At 55.4% G+C, this 17,835-nt stretch overlaps 1 protein-coding gene across 4 annotated transcripts; it reads left to right on the top strand.

Annotated features, from left to right (window-relative positions):
- The first annotated feature begins 1,786 nt into the window (after positions 1-1,786).
- BCAT2 (branched chain amino acid transaminase 2) lies at positions 1,787-17,556 on the top strand. Of its 4 annotated transcripts, none has more exons than XM_047790026.1 (11): positions 1,787-1,976; positions 5,729-5,803; positions 6,127-6,330; positions 11,502-11,612; positions 11,707-11,826; positions 11,934-12,097; positions 13,916-14,058; positions 14,237-14,322; positions 14,505-14,645; positions 14,726-14,800; positions 16,160-17,556. In XM_047790026.1, exons 1-11 carry the CDS (start codon positions 1,953-1,955, stop codon positions 16,196-16,198), a joined length of 1,182 nt encoding a protein of 393 aa, XP_047645982.1. In that variant the 5' UTR covers positions 1,787-1,952; the 3' UTR covers positions 16,199-17,556. The 4 variants fall into 4 exon arrangements, with proteins under 4 accessions (XP_047645982.1, XP_047645985.1, XP_047645984.1 ...); XM_047790029.1 differs by having other exon boundaries at positions 1,820-1,972; XM_047790028.1 differs by lacking the exon at positions 1,787-1,976 and adding an exon at positions 2,104-2,196.
- The last annotated feature ends 279 nt before the right edge of the window (positions 17,557-17,835 follow it).

Here is a 17,835-nt window from a genome sequence, read left to right as displayed (position 1 = left end):
GAGGAGGGCATCGTTACATTTATTTTGGCCCCTTAAAACCCTAATCCTCGGAGTTCTCATCATGGCTCAATGGTTAAAGAATCCGACTAGGAACCATGAGGTTGTGGGTTCGATCCCTGGCCTTGCTTAGCGGGTTAAGGATCCGGCGTTGCCGTGAGCTGTGGTGTAGGTCGCAGACATGGCTTAGATTCCGCATTGCTGTGGCTCTGGCCTTGGCTGGCAGCTGTAGCTCTGATTAAACCTCTAGCCTGGGAACCTCCATATGCTGCAGGTGTGGCTCTAGAAAAAGGCAAAAAAAAAAACCCACCAAAAAACCCTAATCCTTGCCCCACCCCCATTTCCACTGGAGGCCTGGACCCCAGGGATTACGATTTCCAGAAGGCCTTGCGGCAGGAGCAACCCGGGGGCTCCTGGGAAAAGTATTGCGGGCTGGCTGCTACTGAGCAGTAATTAAACAAGGGGAGAGTAAATCAAACTCTAATTTGGAAATAATGAAGGAGGTAAATCAAAAAGGCCTCCCTGTTTATTCTTGGCCCTTAGGGGAAAGGAGTTTAGACCTCTCTGCCAGCAGAGTAGGAGGGTGGCCAGCCCCAAAAGTCGAGAAGGAAGAAAAAGCCGGGGATTGAAAATCCGGGGTCCGAGGAAGGAAGAGCTGGTGTCTGGATGCCTGAATTTAGAGGACTGGGAAACTAGCGTGGAGGTCGGAGGAAATTAAGTGGCATGACTCCCCGGCTGGGAGGTACCTGGATTCCTCGAGGTGGGGACCCCCAGGCTGGGAGGTGGAGCTGCATCACTGCTGCGGATTCGCCGCGGCGGGGGTGTGTGTGCAGCAATCACCGACTGGCCTGGTCAGGGCACCGCTAAGGCTCCAGCCAAGGTTGGGGGGGAAAAGGGCTGGGGAGGAGGGAGGGAAGGCGGAGACACCTTGCTGGAGAGCGTTCAGATTTGACCACCTGGGCCTGTGACTGTTAAGGCTGCGGGACAGAATTTGGGGGCATGGTGTCGCAGGGTAGAATTACGGAGACGCAGTGAACCAGGGACTGAGTTTGAATACACAAGAGGAACAATATTTTGGTGTCAAAGTAACCCCGATGCAGGAGTTGGGGGAACTCCTGGAAGGTTGGGGGGGGCACAGTGGCCGCGTGGCGTGGCGTAGGGGACACCGATGCGGGTTTGACCTGCTGACGATTAGTGGGACCCTGCGGGGCTGTAATCGTCTAACTCTGCCTCTGGGGGTCCTGAAGCTGGGGAGACACTCCCGAAGGGGCATAAACCAGGAAATCCTATTCTAAGGGCTGCTCACGGAAGCTCATTGATGAAGTGGGGGATTGAAATTTTACCACTGGTGAAAAGAGGTGGTAGGAGGCAAGGTGAACAGTGTGGGTGTTTCTCTTTAAAAGTTACAAAGAATGCACACGTTATCTTCTCGTTGCAAAGAAAAACCTGTATTCAAATAGAGTATCCAGAGGGAAGCTCCTGCTCCATCCACACCTGCCGCCCTCTTCGGAGTCCCCTCCCTTTTCCCGCGCGTTTTTCCGTACTCTCTGCTCCTACCGACATTTAGAGCGGGGTTTGCTTTTCCCCAAGAATCGTGGTGCGTGAAGATCACTGCTTCCTGCGTTTCCCCTCTCTTATCTCAGGCTGCTGGCCTTTGTTAGCGCCCCGGAACAGTTCTGGATCTATTAAAACGCAGTTTGGAAGCCGTTGCACGCCGGCTCTTGCGCGGGGGCGGGGAGGAGGGTCCTCCCCCCCGGCCCCCCGCGGGCTCCAGCGCATGCGCTCTGCATCAGGGCCCAGTTCCCCCTCTAGCGCCCTATAACTGGGAAGGCCCGGGCAGCCTAGGGCGCTGGGCTTGTCGTCATCCCACTCGAGGGGGCGTGAGCGGGGCGGGGTCGGAACGTCTTTCTCGCCCGCCGCGCCCGGGCCGGGCACAGATCCCCGCCGCTCGGACCATGGCTGCAGCCGCCTTGAGGCAGGTGGGTTCGCGGCCGGGTGGGAGACCCTGCGGGGAGGCGCACTTCCGGGTGGACCCCTCGCTCCTGGCCTCTCCGGCGTGGCACCCGCTCCTCCCACACTCGAGTTCCGCCGCGGGGCGCCGAGGAGGAGGGGGCCCCCGAGAAAGCAGCACAAGGCCTTCCAGGCGGGGAAGGGGACCCAGATGGGAGCCACACGGAGGGGAACGTGGAGGAGGAGCCTGTAAGGAGAGAGCCGTGGGGTTGGGGTGGCGGGATGGGTTAGAAGGGAATAGGCAGCCGGTGGGGGAGCCGGGCTAAGACGCCCAGGACCTCGGACCCCTAGGGGTGGAGGTAGGAGGAAGGCATAGGGTTCAGTCTCAGGTCACTCATGGGAACTGGATCCAGCGCCCTGTTTTCTTGGAACTAAGGATAGATGTCTAATGTGTCTCTGGAACTCTGCACCCGGGGGCGGGGGGGGGGGGGGAATCGAGGCAGCATCTCCCTGTCAGTGACTGAGATCGTCCAGGCGAGAAGGGGACCCTCTGTTCTTACGGACAGGATGGCAACAAGCAGAGCTTCGGTCCGTGGTTTTAGAAAACAAGGTTACAATACTAATAACCTGGTGTGTGTGTGTGTGGCGGGGGGTGTCTTTACAACCCTTGACAGCTGCAGCCTGACGGTGGGAAAAGTGGTTTCTGTTAACTTTGTAGTTGACTTTATCTGGGACTCTTATCCCAGCCTGATGGAGAGCAGGGCAGACTTTTACTTTCTCAGAGTGACTGAGACAGGCTCGGACTGCCACCGAGGCAGGCTAGGCCTTGATGGTGACACTGCTGGGCTGTGGTGGGACAGTTCCGGGCAGCGATGGGGACAGTCTGGGGTGATGATGCGGAGAATCTTGGGCTGTCATAGGACAGTCCTGGTCTCTTGTGAGACCTTGGCTATGGTGGGTCAGTTCTGTATGTCATCGGGATCAGTCCTGGGCTTTGACTGGGTCACGTGCGGGTTATGGTCCAGATGGTCCCTTGCTGGGACAAGGACAGCCCTGCTCATGATAGAGACCTTTCCCGGGCTGTAAAATGGGGTCAGTCCCGAAGTGTGAAGGACAGCTAAGCTATGATAGAGACAATCCTTGGCTTTAATGGTGTCCTTCCTGGGCCACGTTAGGACAGTCCTGAGCTTTAACAAGAAGGCTCCAGCATGTTGGAGTCCTGCCCTGTGCATATCCACCCCCCCAGCCATTTCTCTTTTCTTTTCTTTTTTTGTCTTTTTGCCTTTTCTGGGGCCGCTTCTGTGGCATATGGAGATTCCCAGGCTAGGGGTCGAATCGGAGCTGTAGTCACTGGCCTACACCACAGCCACAGCAATGTGGGATCCAAGACACATCTGCAACCTACACCACAGCTCACGGCAACGCCGGACCCTTAACCCTTAACCCACGGAGCAAGGCCAGGGATCGAACCTGCAACCTCATGGTTCCCAGTCGGATTCGTCAACCACTGTGCCTCGACGGGAACTCCACCAACCATTTCTCTTTTCTTAATTCAGCCCCAATCCTTGCACACTCTTTGTCCCCAAAGCCCGTTTACCATCGGAGATCTCCTCTGGGCCCCATCCCCCAGGGTTTGGGGTATCAGGGGGTGGATTATAACCTGCATCCTCATGGATACTAGTCAGGTTCATAACCCCCGAGCTGAGGTGAGACCCTCGCTCCTGGAGGAACAAGGTCGCTTCTTCCAGGGGGCAGGGTCTCTGTGGCCAGTGCAGGCTTATAATCTGGAAACAGTGCCCGACGCTTTCCTCTCTGCCTTGTGGGTGTGCGGTCTTGCCTCTCCTCCCGGCTTCTCCTGGATATCTCAGTCTCTAAGGCTACCTGGGACTGTTTCCCTCCAGGTGCTGTCATCGCTCCGTTTCTCCCCATCTTTCCTCATTTCCCTCTGTCTCCTTCTTTTGCATTTGTGCTGTCATCGCAAGTCTGGTCTTTGTCTGTTTCTCCCCTTTTCCCTGTTCTCTCTCTCCTGGCTTCTCTTTATCTTGACTTCCATACTTTCTTTTCTTTTATTTTAGGGCCACACCTGTGGCATATGGAAGTTCCCAGGCTAGGGGTCAAATCAGAGCTGCAGGTGCTGGCCTACACCACAGCCACAGCAACGCCGGGTCCTTACCCCACTGTGCAAGGCCAGGGATCGGACCCGCATCCTCATGGATACTAGTCAGGTTCGTTTCCTCTGAGCCACAACAAAAACTCCTCTATCTTTTTCTTATTCTTGCTCTTCCCTATTTTTTTTTTTCCATTCTGAGGGCTGCTTTCCTGCCCACATGCTGGCTGTCTCTACCCTGCGTGTCTGTATTTTCTTCCTACGGTGGGTGTCCTGTCCCCTCCTGGGCAGCAGCTTGACCACAGGCTGGGGCAGGCTACACATCGCCACCTAGAGGCCATGCCTGGCACCCACACCCACACTGATCATCCCAGAAGCCTTCAGGCCCCACACCATCTGGCACCACTCCGCAGACTTCACGGCTTAGATTTTAGGACAGTGCACCCCTGCACCCCCCTCTCCCCATGACTCATCTACTGACCAGTGACTTCTGCCGTTCACGTCCGTCCTCCGTTTCCCCAGCTCACAGGGCAGGAGCAGGCTAGGCTGTTTTGTGTCCTCAAACCTTGTGACACAGCTGCCTTCCCACCGGGCTGGAGAAAGAGGCATCATGAGGTCAAAGACCACTGGGGAGAGGTCAGCCTCCTGGATACAGCCAGACCTGCTCTCCCCTGCTGGCCTCGTGTTCATCTGAGCAGTGCCCCTTGATGACTAGAATGGCCTCTAAGTCCATGTGACTGTCCCTCAGTCCTGGGATCCGAAGGGAATTAGAATGACTGGTGTCCAATCTGTGGGTTTGGGGCCTCAGGTAAACTGAGCCCAGCTGATCTAATACCCTAAAAGACTTAGCACTTGGAATCCTGGGTCTGAGGGAGGAGGGGCTGGGGGTCCGAGTCCTGGGTCTCAGGGAAGAAGGGGTGAGGGTCTAAACTCATGGGTCTGGGGTTCCCTCCCTCTGTGGCTCAGCAGTAACAAACCCAACTAGTAACTATGAAGACACAGGTTCGATCCCTGGCCTCGCTTAGTGGGTTAAGGGTCTGGCATTGCGGTGCATGGTGGGGCAGGGCACGGATGTGGTTTGGATCCTATGTGGCTGTGGCTGAGGTGTAGGCCAGCAGCTGTAGTTCCAATTCGACCCCTAGCCTGGGAACCTCCATTTGCCATGGGTATGGCCGTAAAAAACAAAAAAAAAAAAAAGAGAGAGAGAGCGAGACTCCTGGGTCCGAGGGAGCATGACCTATAGGCCCCTCACTTTTCTAACTCCTCTCAGGATTTGGGTGCCCCGGGAGGCCTTCACTTACCTGTGCGCCTTCCCCGTGGTCTTCTGTCTGAGCTGGTCTCAGAGCTGAGGCCAAAGTTCCCTGGGATAGGAGGCGCCTGTGTTTGACTTTGCCCCAGTGTGGAGGTGGGGGTGGGAGTTGATTCAGCTCCTTCTAGGGATGGTGGGGGGGGGGGGGGTGGACTTGGATTCCTTTGGGATCTCCTCCTGTTACTTGGTGATCAGGACGGGGGAAGGGACGTTGTCAGGGCCGAATGCCTTGTTTTGAATACACTGGGCCCGAGACAAAGCATCAGATGACCCTCCCGAGTGCAGGACGTAGCAAAGGTGGTGCCAGGGCCCCCTGTTCCCACTCCTGGCTTCACCAGCTTTTTTACTTCTATCCCCACCCCCAGATTTGGGCCCGAAAATTTCTCCCTGTTCCTTGGCTTCTGTGTGGTCCCCGAAGATATGCCTCATCCAGCTTCAAGGTGATGGGAGGGGACTATACTTTTGGATCTCACGGAAGAGGGGCTGGGGGTCTGGACCACTGGGTCTAAGGGAGGAGAGGGCTGGGGGCTGGATTTGGGCATCTGCGAAAGGTCTGAGGCCCAAAGGAGAAGAAGGCAGGCAAAGGGGTAGCCCATTTTCCTGCCGTCAGGCTGTGGGAAGGAGATGAAACTGCATGTCCCAGAAGCCTCTGGGGCTGCAGATCCCCTCTTCTCTCCTGGTCATAGCCTCAGGGGCTCATGGGAGTTGTAGTTTTTCAGACCAGAGGTTGTGATCAGATTCCAGGATCCCTGTCTTTTCTCAGGCTGCCGACCTGCAGCTGGAAATGACACAGGAGCCTCATAAGAAGCCTGACCCCAGCGAGTGCCTCCTGTTTGGGAAGACATTCACAGACCACATGCTGATGGTGGAATGGAACATGGAGCAGGGCTGGGGCCGGCCCCGAATCCAGCCCTTCCAGAACCTCACGCTGCACCCAGCCTGCTCGGCTCTCCACTACTCCCTACAGGTGGCAGGGCGGCTGCCCTCCCTCCCAGCCTCCCTCCACCTCTCTGCCCCCTCGCTGGGTTTCTTGCTGGCACTCCCTGCCTGGGTTTGCTTTCTGGGTGTTTTTCATTTCCCTGCGCACCTCATCCACATTCTGAGGGCTCCATGCTGGGTGACGCTGCGTACCCCAAGATGAGCAGCCCCCGTTCCTTCGTTTGGAAAGCCCACGCCTGGTGACAGTCCAAGGGGAGCCGACGGAAGCAGCTGATGCACCGCATGAGGCCAGAAGAGGGACCCCATGGACCTCTAGTTGACGGAAAGTGCCAGGGGTCTCTTCTGGCAAAGAGGGGAGCTTGGGCTATTAGAGGGAGACGGGACAGCCAGTCTGTAATACAGAGAAGAGCCTAGTATATTCAGGGGGAGTGCAGGTAGGAGCGTGGTAGGGAAGGCTGAGGATGTCATCAGGGCCACAGAGGGGCTGAGGGGCTGGGACCTTGTCCAGGGTACTGGGCAGCCCTGGAGCAGAGCCAGGGCTGGGTCAAGTAAAACCACTCTCAGGCCGTGTGGCTGTGGCCAGAGCTGGGATGGGAGTGCAGAGAGATTTGGGGACCTGAGGGATTGGCAGGCTGGGCCCAGGGAAGGACAGGGAGGGCCGAGGCTGGTGCTCAGATGCTTCACATGGGGACACAGGTGGTTTGGCGGGACATGGCGAGCAGCCTGTGAGGACAGAGGACCAGAAGGCCTGTGGTTTACGACTCTGAGCTGCGGCCAAGAGCACAGCCTTTCCAGGGATGCTTCAGTTGTGACAAAATTGGAACGAACCCTTTCGCAGTTCTAATAGCTGGTTTGCCGTGTGGGTCATTTTTGTCCCTGGGGACATGGTTCTGTGACATTAGGCAGGTGTTTCTTGTTTTCTTTCCTTTTGCTTTCGGAATTTTGGTGGTTTTTCTTCCTACCTACTCTGGACATTGGACTTGATGGGTTCTGTGCAGAGGCGGCCCGGTTCAGGGAGCAGGTAGATAGGATGGGCAGTCAGGATGTGTCCAGAGGTTTCCTGACCCCCACCTCCCACCCCGCACCCCCCACCGAAGGTGGTCTTTGGAGGCCGTCTTGTATTTGCCTCTCCTTCCAGCCCAACACGCCAGGGGACCCAGCACTTGTTCTTTAGTCAAGGGAGTGCAGATGAAGGGGTTTGAAGAAGGCCCTGGCAGTTCCTGTCGTGGCGCAGTGGAAAGGAACCCGACTAGGAACCATGGGGTTGCAGGTTCGATCCCTGGCCTCGCTCAGTGGGTCAAAGATCCAGTGTTGCCATGAGCTATGGCGTAGGTCGAAGAGGTGGCTTAGATCCTGCGTTGCTGTGGCGGTGGTGTAGGCCGCCGGCTGTAGCTCCAATTAGACCCCTAGCCTGGGAGCCTCCATTTGCTACTGGTGCGGCCCTAAAAAGACAAAAAGACCGAAAAAAAAATACAAAGAGGGAATGAATATACCTCTTCCACCCCCATCCCGGTGCCAGCCCCCATGTCCTTCCAGAGCTCTGGTTTCTGGGTATCTACACGGCGTGTATGATCTTTTCACTCCATTATTCCCCTCAAAAGTCAGCATACAGGCACTTCCCTTGTGTTTGCTTTTGTCTTTTTTTCAGGGCCGCACCCACGACCTATGGAGGTTCCCAAGCTCGGTTAAGGATCCTTGTTGACACTGCGGTGATGGAATAGGTTAAGGTTCCAGTGTTGACACTGTGGTGGCTTGAGTCGCTGCCATGGCATAGGTTTGATCCCTGGCCCAGAATTTCCACATGCCACTGGCACGGCCAAAAAAAAAAAAAAAGTCAGTGTCCATGACACTCACTGTTGGGCACCTTGCTTCCTTCTTCTCATGTAGCCCAGAGATTCTTGAGCAGCCCATGAAGAGCTTTTTCCTTCTTTTTGCTGCTGTGTAATATTCCATCCGCACAAAGGTAATCCCCTATTGTTGGACACCCAGGTCGTTTCCAGTCTTGTACTGCTATAAGCAGTATTGCAATAAACTAGTAAATGCATCGCTTCCCTTAACTGTGAGTGTATCTCTCCTCTCCATTTCTGCAATTGTTGGATCAAAGGGTATGCGTGCCTGTAATTGTGGCAGACACTGAGCCATATCCACCTCTACAGAAGTGTCAATTGCCACTCTTACCGGCCAAGCCGGTTTCCCCATGGCCTGCTTGACCTTTGTCAAACTTTCAGATCCCTTCCAACCTCCTGAGTGGTTTTATGTATTTTTATTTTTAAATTTTATATGGCCATACCCATGGCATACAGATGTTCCTAGGCCAGGGATTGAATCCAAGCCATAGCAGCGACAACACCAAATCCTTAACCACCAGGCCACCAGGGAACTCCGAGATAAACCATTTATAATAGGAGTTGTAAGTCCCCAGTTTGTTTTATTTTTATGCAGTCAAATGTATCAATCTTTTCTTTTTAGTTTCTGTGACTCGTCATATTCAGAACACCATCCCCAATTCAAGATCTAAAACGGTCATCTGGGGAGTTCCCATTGTGGCGAAGTGGTTAACAAATCTGACTAGGAACCTTGAGGTTGCAGTTTCGATCCCTGGCCTCGCTCAGTGGGTTAAGGATCCAGCATTGCCGTGAGCTGTGGCTCGGATCCCACGTTGCTGTGACTCGGATGTTGGCCGGTGGCTACAGCTCCGATTCGACCCCTAGCCTGGGAACATCCATATGCCGTGGGAGCAGCCCAAGAAATGGTAAAAAGAAAAAACAAACAAACAAAAAAAACCCAAAAAAAACAAACAAAAAAACGGTCATCTTGTGTTTTCATCTATAGCTTTTATGGTTTAAATTTTTTTTCTCATCTCAAATTTTAACCCACCTGGAATTTTTCTTTTTCTTTTTCTTTCTCTTTTTTTGTCTTTTTGCCTTTTCTTGGGCCACTCCTGCAGCATATGGAGGTTCCCAGGCTAGGGGTCTAATTGGAGCTGTAGCCGCCAGCCTACGCCAGAGCCACAGCAACTCGGGATCTGGGCCGCATCTGCAACCTACACCACAGCTCACGGCAGTGCTGGATCCTTAACCCACTGAGCAAGGCCAGGGATCGAACACTCAACCTCATGGTTCCTAGTCGGATATGTTAACCACTGAGCCATGATGGGAACTTTACCTGGAATTTTTCTTGGTGTGAGGTATAAGATAGGGATCTAATCCCCCCCCCCCAGACATGGATATTTGGTTGTCCCAGCACAATTTAACTGAATTAATAATGTTTTTAAGATTTTTATCAGGGAGTTCCCAGCGTGGCTCAGCAGTTAATGAACCCAAATAGCATCCACAAGGACGTGGGTTCAATCCCTGGCCTCGCTCAGTGACTTAAGGATCTGGGTTGCCGTGAGCTGTGGTGTAGGTCGCAGATGTGGCTTGGATCCTGAGTTGCTGTGGCTGTGGTGTAGGACGGCAGCTGTAGCTCTGATTAGACCCCTAGTCTGGGAACCTACATATGCTATGGGTATGGCCTAAAAAAACCAAAAAAAAATTTTTTATTGAAATATAGTTGATTTACAATGTTGTGTTACTTTCAGGTAGTCAGTAAAGTGATTCCATAATACTGTAATCCACTTTCTAGTCTCTGTCTTTGTTCGGTCTGTCATTTTACATGTCAATGTCACTTTGGGATTTTTTTTGCTTTTTAGGGCCACACCCGTGGCACATGGAGGTTCCCAGGCTAGAGGTCGAATCAGAGCTACAGCTGCCGGCCTATACCACAGCCATAGCCATGTGACATCCAACCTGGGTCTGTGGCCTACACCACAGCTCACGGCAACACCAGATCCTTAACCTTCTGAGCCAGGCTAGGGATTGAACCTGCATCCTCAGGGATCCTAGCTGGTTTTGTTAACTGCTGAGCCACAAAGGGAACTCCCTGTGTCACTTTATTTTAAGGTTGTAGGTTTATAATCTCTTTGAATATTTGATAAGGTTCCTTCCTACTCTTACCCCTTGCCCTTGCTTTTTTTTTTTTTTTTAAGGGCCACACCCGTGACATAATGGAAGTTCCCAGGCTAGGGGTTGAATCAGAGCTGCTGCTGCCGGCCTGATTCCACCACAGCCACAGCAACACCAGGTTTGAGCTGCATCTGTGACCCACACCACAGTTCAAGGCAACGGCAGATCCTTAACCCACTGGGTGAGGCCAGGAATCGAACCCACATCCTAATGGATACTAGTCACATTTTTTCCCCCCAAAATGTTCTATTTTTGTTTCTTTTGCATCCTTCATTCATCCATGTATTCATTCAAAAAAACCTATTCGGTGTCACACACTGTCCTGGGTATAGGACACCAGGGGGATTCTCTAGTGATATATCAGCTGTGGTCCCTGCCCCTGGCACTTTCAGTCTATAGTGAAGCAGACCCGAAAGAAGCAACATGAAATCATGGGGCAGGGGTCAGTGTGTCCTGAGTTGTCTGTCCCCAACCCTACCTCCCCTATGGTGCTGGTGGTGGCAATGGAGGCTCCATAGACCTCGTGGGGGTGAGCGAGGCCCGATCTCGTGGCACCTGGAAGTCCAAGCGGAGGATCTGGGCTTTCTCATGACAGCAAGAGGGCATGGGTGGGGAGCAATGTCTGGTTTTTTGTTTCTGTTTTGTTTTTGCATTGAAAAGTATTTATGATGAGACATTTCAAACATAAAAGAATAATAATACCCACCCCACCCCACCCCCCCCGTGCGCCCCTGCCAGGCTTCACCAGTTAGCACTGGTTGTTCACAGCCTTCTTGGATCTGGACTTCCACTAACTCTCCCCTTTCTGCAGCGTTTGGAAGCAAATAAATCCCAGACACCCTCTTCTTTCAGCCTCAGCTCTTTCGGTATCTTCTAAACCAAGGAACAAGGGCTCTTTGAAAACCGGTCTTCCTTCCTGAGAAATAGTCCTAGGAACGTGGAAGCGGCCCACCCCGCCCCATCTCTGGGTCTGTCGCTTCTGCTGTCTCAACTCAATCTCTTGGTCTCTCTGGATCTCATGTTCCCTTTCTTTCTCCTCCTCTCCGGGCTCAGCGGGTTCGTCCCCCGCCCCGCGCCCAGTCGCCCATCCTGGCGCTTGGCTGTGCCTGTATCTCTGCGTACCAGCCTCTGTCTCTGCCTCTGCCTGGCTGGCCGAGCTGGTCCCCGAGCTCTGACCGGCCGTCTGTCCCCGCAGCTCTTTGAGGGCCTGAAGGCGTACAAAGGCGGGGACCAGCGCGTGCGCCTCTTCCGACCTTGGCTCAACATGGACCGCATGCTGCGCTCGGCCCTGCGCCTCTGCCTGCCGGTGAGGGGCCCGGGGGAGGAGGGCGCAGGCCGGGCCAAGGGGCTGCGGGGTGGTGGGTGGCAGGGGCGGGGCCCTGACACACCGGCACCCTCAGAGTTTCGACAAGGTCGAGTTGCTGGAGTGCATCCGCCGGCTGGTGGAGGTGGACCGGGACTGGGTTCCTGCCAGCGCCGGCACCAGCCTCTACGTGCGGCCGGTGCTCATCGGGAACGAGGTGGGCCGGCTCTCAGGGCTGGGGGTGGGGTGGGGGCGCCAAGGGGCTTTTTGTGGGGAGGGGCGTTGGACTCCTGGGTCCCTGATGCCCGCTTCTGCCCTTCGCAGCCCTCCCTTGGAGTGGGCAGCCCCACGCACGCCCTCCTGTACGTCATCCTCTGCCCGGTGGGCGCCTACTTCCCTGGAGAGGCCTTGAGCCCTGTCTCCCTCCTGGCTGACCCATCATTCATCCGGGCCTGGGTGGGCGGGGTCGGCGACTGCAAAATCGGGGGGTAAGTGGTCCCTTGCTGCTCGCTGATGCCCTGGGCATCAGAGACACGGGCATCGTCTCTGGGTGTCCACCGTCCTTCTCGTCCTGTTGGGGACAGCTCTGCTTGCATGTTGGGATGTAATGCCATTGGCACCGCGGTGGGGGTGGGGTCTGCGCGAAGCGTTATGGACAAACCAGCTACAAACCAGCTCGGAGACCAGAAGGGCTTGGGTGGGGAGGTAAGTGGAGAAACTCGGATTGTAGCCCACCCCCGCCAGGAAAAGCTCCAGAAATGAAGTTTAGCCTTAGTTCACTGGCCTTTTCCCCAGGTAGTCCCCCCTGAAAACCCAGGCTCCACCAGCACCCCACCCTGCCCCCTAGCCTGGCTCCCATAGTCTCCTGGAGCTCCTGCACCTGTCACCCTGCGTGTGGACTTTCTGTGTAAGTCTGTCTTGCCCGAGGTCTTGGCTCGACAAGACCAGGCTGGCTCCCGGGTAGTGATAAGGCAGAGGGTGGGCTAAGGGTGTGTTGGGGCAGCCAAGTGTGGCCCCGGCTGGGGGTTCATTCAGGTCCTTTTGAAATATATCTTGCCGAGTTCTCGTCGTGGCTCAGTGGTTAAGGAACCCGACTGGTTTCCATGAGGACACAGGTTCCATCTCTGGCTTCGCTCAGTGGGTTAAGGATCCCGCATAGCCATGAGCTGTGGTGTAGGTCACAGATGCAGCTCAGATTCAGCGTTGCTATGGCTGTGGTGTAGGCTGGCAGCTGAAGCTCTGATTCAGCCCCTAGCCTGGGAGCCTCCATATGCATCAGGTGCAGCCCCCCCAAAAGACCCATATATATCTTGTGAGGTCTCCTGAGGGCCAGGACCTGTGCTGGGTGAGGCGGGGGACACGGATATGTAAGGTCTGGGCCCTGCCCTCCAGGGGCTCCCAGGCTGGTGGGAGCCCCAATATGGGGGGTGGCCTAGGCCCAGAGTTGACTGGGACATTGCAAAGTCTTCCAGAGGAGGTGGTGACACCTCAGCTCAGCCTGATGGAGGAGATGACTTCCTGGATACAAAAGACGGTGAACAATTTCTAATCCAGGGGACACGTGTGTGGGGACAAGGAGGAGGGGCAAGTCATGGAAGCTGTCAGAGAACAAAAATAGGTCTGATTTTGGCAAAAGGCTTAACAGGCAGCCCCAGACCAGGTCAAGCCCTGAACACCAGACTGAAGGGCTGAGGTCTTGTCCCAGAGGCAGTGGGGGGGCTAGTGAGCAGGTGCAGGGTAACAGTGAGTGTGAAAACAGGGTGATATGGCCTTGCTCAGTGGATTAAGGATCCGGTGTTGCCGTGAGCTGTGGTGTGGGTCGCAGACGCGGCTTGGATCCCGCGTTGCTGTGGCTGTGGTGTAGGCCTGCAGCTACAGTTCCCATTCGACCCCTAGCCCGGGATCTACCATATACTGCGGTGTGGCCCTAAAAAGTCAAAAAACCAAACCAAACCAAACCAAAAAACCAGGGTGTCTGGAAAATCACCAAGGTGGCCCAATTGATCTGGTGAGCTGAGAAGGAGAACTGAAACCCAGCCTGGAGGTTGGTTCCACAACGCCTCTCCGAGGTGACATCACCAGTGGTTTTGAAGCACATTGGGTGAGGAGGGAGAGGGGTGGGTTAGAGTCTTGACCCCCGAGCTACTGACCGGGGATTCACGGCTCTAGGGGCACTTGGGAGCCATGGAAGGGCTGTGAGCGGCGGCGGAGCAGGTCAGCCCTGGTCTGGAAAGACCCCTGTCCGGCCACGGTGGGGAAGGATGGGGGGGTCCCTGGCCCTGGTCCACCATGTCGCTCTCCACCAGGAATTACGGGCCCACTGTGTTTGTGCAGAAGGAGGCACAAAAAAAGGGCTGTGAGCAGGTGCTCTGGCTGTACGGGCCTGACCACGAGCTCACCGAGGCGGGTACCATGAACATCTTTGTCTTCTGGACCCACGAGGATGGGGGTGAGCCCACCCCTGATGCAACCCAAGTTCTGGCGGAAGTGGGTGGGGGCGGAAGTCTTAGCCGAGTGCGGGTCTCTGGGATTGGGGGGTAGGAGTGGGCGTGGCGTGGGGTCGAGGGGGGGTTCCTAAGAGAATGGGAGGGTTCGAGGTAACCTTCCATCCCTGACACCTGGCCCAGCGCTGGAGCTGGTGACCCCCCCGCTGGACGGCATCATACTGCCAGGAGTCGTCAGACAGAGTCTGCTGGACCTGGCGCGGACCTGGGTGAGGGCGGTGGTGGGAGGGATGCGGCCCTGCCGTTCGGGGGGGCTAGGGTGGGGGGTGCTGAGGCAAAATGGCATGGCACTGCCCCTCTCCCGGGGCGGTGGGGGGGACCTCTGTCTTTCTCACTGTCCTTCCGGAGGGAGGGAGCGGCAGGGCTCAGATGTATCTGACTTGGCCTGCAGGGTGAGTTCCGGGTGACTGAGCGTAAGATGACCATGAACGAGTTCCTGCGGGCCCTGGAGCACGGCCGGGTTCGAGAAGTCTTTGGCTCAGGCACTGCTTGCCAGGTCTGCCCCGTGCACCGAATCCTGTACCAAGGCAAGGTGAGGTGGGGGCTGCCCGGGGCCAAGAAAGAGAGGAGAAGGGGGCGGGGCCACCCTCCTCACGGCCCCTTTTCCCCCAGTTCCTCCACATTCCCACCATGGAAAATGGGCCTGAGCTGATCCTCCGCTTCTATAACGAGCTGAAGATGATCCAGGTGAGAGGCGCTTGCTTGGAGACAGGCTGGATGCTTGTGCCCCAGAGAAGTTCATGTCCCCGGAGCCTCTGGACTGAGGCTCCCTCCCTGCCCCCACCCCCACCCCCATAGTCCCACGAGCTGGTAATGGCTCCTGGCATCCGCCTCGGCCCAGATGGAGTTTCCTCTCCTCGAGCCACGGGCCTAGAACACTTCTTGGGGCTAAATGGCCCTTTTCTGTGAGCCTCCGGAGCCCTAGTTTGAGAAACCCCCTTCCCGTGAGCTTCTGGGACCGTGAGCCAGCCTTCTGGCCACTGAAGTCCACTCTCCAAGGATCCCCAGGGACCCTAGGCTGTTCCGCTGGCCTAAGAAATCATGCGTACAAGCCTCTGGACCACAGTCCCCTCTGTGGCCTAGGAGCGTCTCCTCTCACAAGCCCAGACCCCAGACATCTTTCCTTTCCTGGCACCTGATGGCACTTGATCTAGAGCTACCTTTTTTGTGAGCTTCTGTAAACGAACTTCTTCTTTTTTTTTGTGTGTCTTTTTAGTGCCGCACCCTCGGCATATGGAGGTTCCCAGGCTAGGAGTCTAAACGGAGCTTGCAGCCGCCGTCCTACGCCACAGCCACAGCAACGCGGGATCCGGGCCCTTTCCTCCACCTACACCAGAGCTCAGGGCAACCCTGGATCCCAGCCCACCGGGTGATGTCAGGGATCGAACCCGCGTCCTCATGGACACCGGTCGAGCTCCTCAACCGCTGAGCCACGGAGGGAACTCCTAGAGCTACATCTCTGAACTATCCAGGCTTGCTCAGCTGAAAACAACTTTTCTCAAGAGGCTTCCGGGCCTTGCAATAACTCCTCTGTGCAGGAGTTCCCGTCATGGCTCAGTGGTTAACGAATCCGACTAGGAACCATTAGGTTGCAGGTTCGATCTCTGGCCTCGCTCAGTGGGTTAAGGATCCGGCATTGCCGTGAGCTGTGGTGTAGGTCGCAGCCGAGGCTTGGATCCCCCGTTGCTGTGGCTCTGGCGTAGGCGGGCAACTACAGCTCGGATTCAGCCCCTAGCCTGGGAACCTCCATATGCCAAGAGAGTGGCCCTAGAAAAGGCAAAAAGACCAAAAAGACCAAAAACAAACAAACAAAAAAACTCCTCTGTGCAGAACTACATCTCCCTTGAGCCTCTGCGCCATCTTTGCCAAGACGCCCCTTCCCCAGGATTGTAGGTGGGCTTCCGGGAAGTGGACTACATTTCCCATGAGGACCAGGGGGCACAACTTGCCAGCATTTAGGCTGGGACGCCCCAGGGTCTGCTGGGAGTTGTAGTGTGGCTTCCTCTCACTTCCTCCTCTCTTATTCCGCTCCTCCCCCCGCCCCAGTACGGAACAAAAGCCCACGAGTGGATGCTCCAGGTGTGACGCTATGGACTGTGCGCGATCACTCCACGGATCCAATGACCTGTAGCATCCAGTCCCTGTCGAACCTTCGCCTCCATACCAATGACTCACCTGAAGTGCAATATGAAATAGAAAGAGGGATGGGGCGCGGGGACGTGGTGCCTGGGGCTCCAGCATCCCCACATTTCACTCCCAAAGCCATAAGGGCCCGACCCAGGCGTCTTGGCCCCTAGCCCCACCTCTCAGGCCTTGGGGACCCGGACTCCCCGCTGCTCCATGCTGTGGGGTCAAGGATACACCTTGACCCCAACTCTGCATCTCCGTTCTCAAGCCGAATCTCCTGGTGCTGCTGTTGACCTTTTTTTTCTTGCTGCAATTTTGAAATAAAATGCCAAAGAACAAGACATTAACTGCCATCTCCAATAGTGCAACTCAGGGACTCAAGGGTCTCAAACAGAAATCCTGGTCTTCAGCCCATTTCATTTTCAAGGGCCCAGCAATCCAAGCTCCCGATGTCCTGGCTGTTCCCTTGGGAGGAGGGGGGGACTAGTCCACTTCGTCACAAAATGAGCTTTGTATTGTCCCCCACTAACCGGTGCCTCCTCCACTCCCCATCTGGGGGACAGCAGCCCCATTGTACATTCCGGTCAATAGGCCAAACCTCTTGGCACTATACCCCTTCCCCAAAGCCCATCAGCCCCCACGCCCTGTCCTTTTCCCGGATCTGCCCTGTCTGTTTTCTTGGCTTTAGCCCAGATCTTGTCTTCTCCTGCCTGGTTCCTTATCCAGGCCTCCAATTTGGCCCCAAAGGGGTCTTTCTACACCCAGAAAGACTAGGACCCTGCAGGACCAGGCATAACTGGTTGTAGGTCTAGATTCAAACCTGCCTCTGTTAACCCGGGTACTTGGTGTGTAACCCGGGCTGTGCCATCTGAGCTCTGATCCAGCTTATTGGAGGGAGACCCTGAGAGACTCTTGGGTCAATTCCATCGTGGCCTGTCCAGCAGCCAGCAGCTTGGAGATTAGAATTTTGATTTGCTGGGGCAGGAGTCACCCCTCCCTGCACCCCCTGGTTCTCTTTTGTCAGTGGTTGCTTCAGGGGCTCCCACAGGCCAAGGGGACACAAGGGGAAATGTGCCTGGAGGCCTCAGGGGACACTCCAGAGGGGCCACCTCTTCTTTTCCTCTTTCCCTGCCTTGCATGGAATCACCTGCAAGTGATACCTGGAGCTGCTGCAGCCATTTCATGGCCAAGAGGTCCAATGCCCACTCACTGAGGGTGGCAGAGCACAAACACCCCAGGCTCCTCCAACCATGAAACCTCTGATTTCTGGATTGTTTTGTTACGAAAAATTTCAAAACAAAACCCCATTTAGGCCACTTCGGCTCTTTGTCGTTCGTTATTTGCCATTGTGTTTTGTGTGTGTCTGTGACTTGCAACCAAAAGTTTCTTTGCTTCCTTGTAACTCTTAATGGCCCAGGCTGATGGCATCCAGGGAGAATCCCTGACTCTAGTAGCCAGTGTCTGGGCCCCAAATGAAATCCTAGGTGAGATTTTTATCTTGGATTTGAACCCTAGGGAAATGACAAGCCATTGTTAAGAAATAAAGCCGAGGCCCTCCTGAGGCAACTGAGGCAAACTCTTTTTGAAAGTCACTT

Source organism: Phacochoerus africanus, chromosome 8 (assembly GCF_016906955.1).
Source record: "Phacochoerus africanus isolate WHEZ1 chromosome 8, ROS_Pafr_v1, whole genome shotgun sequence".
Classification (NCBI taxonomy): domain Eukaryota; kingdom Metazoa; phylum Chordata; class Mammalia; order Artiodactyla; family Suidae; genus Phacochoerus; species Phacochoerus africanus.
This window is presented reverse-complemented; position numbering and strand designations above follow the sequence as displayed.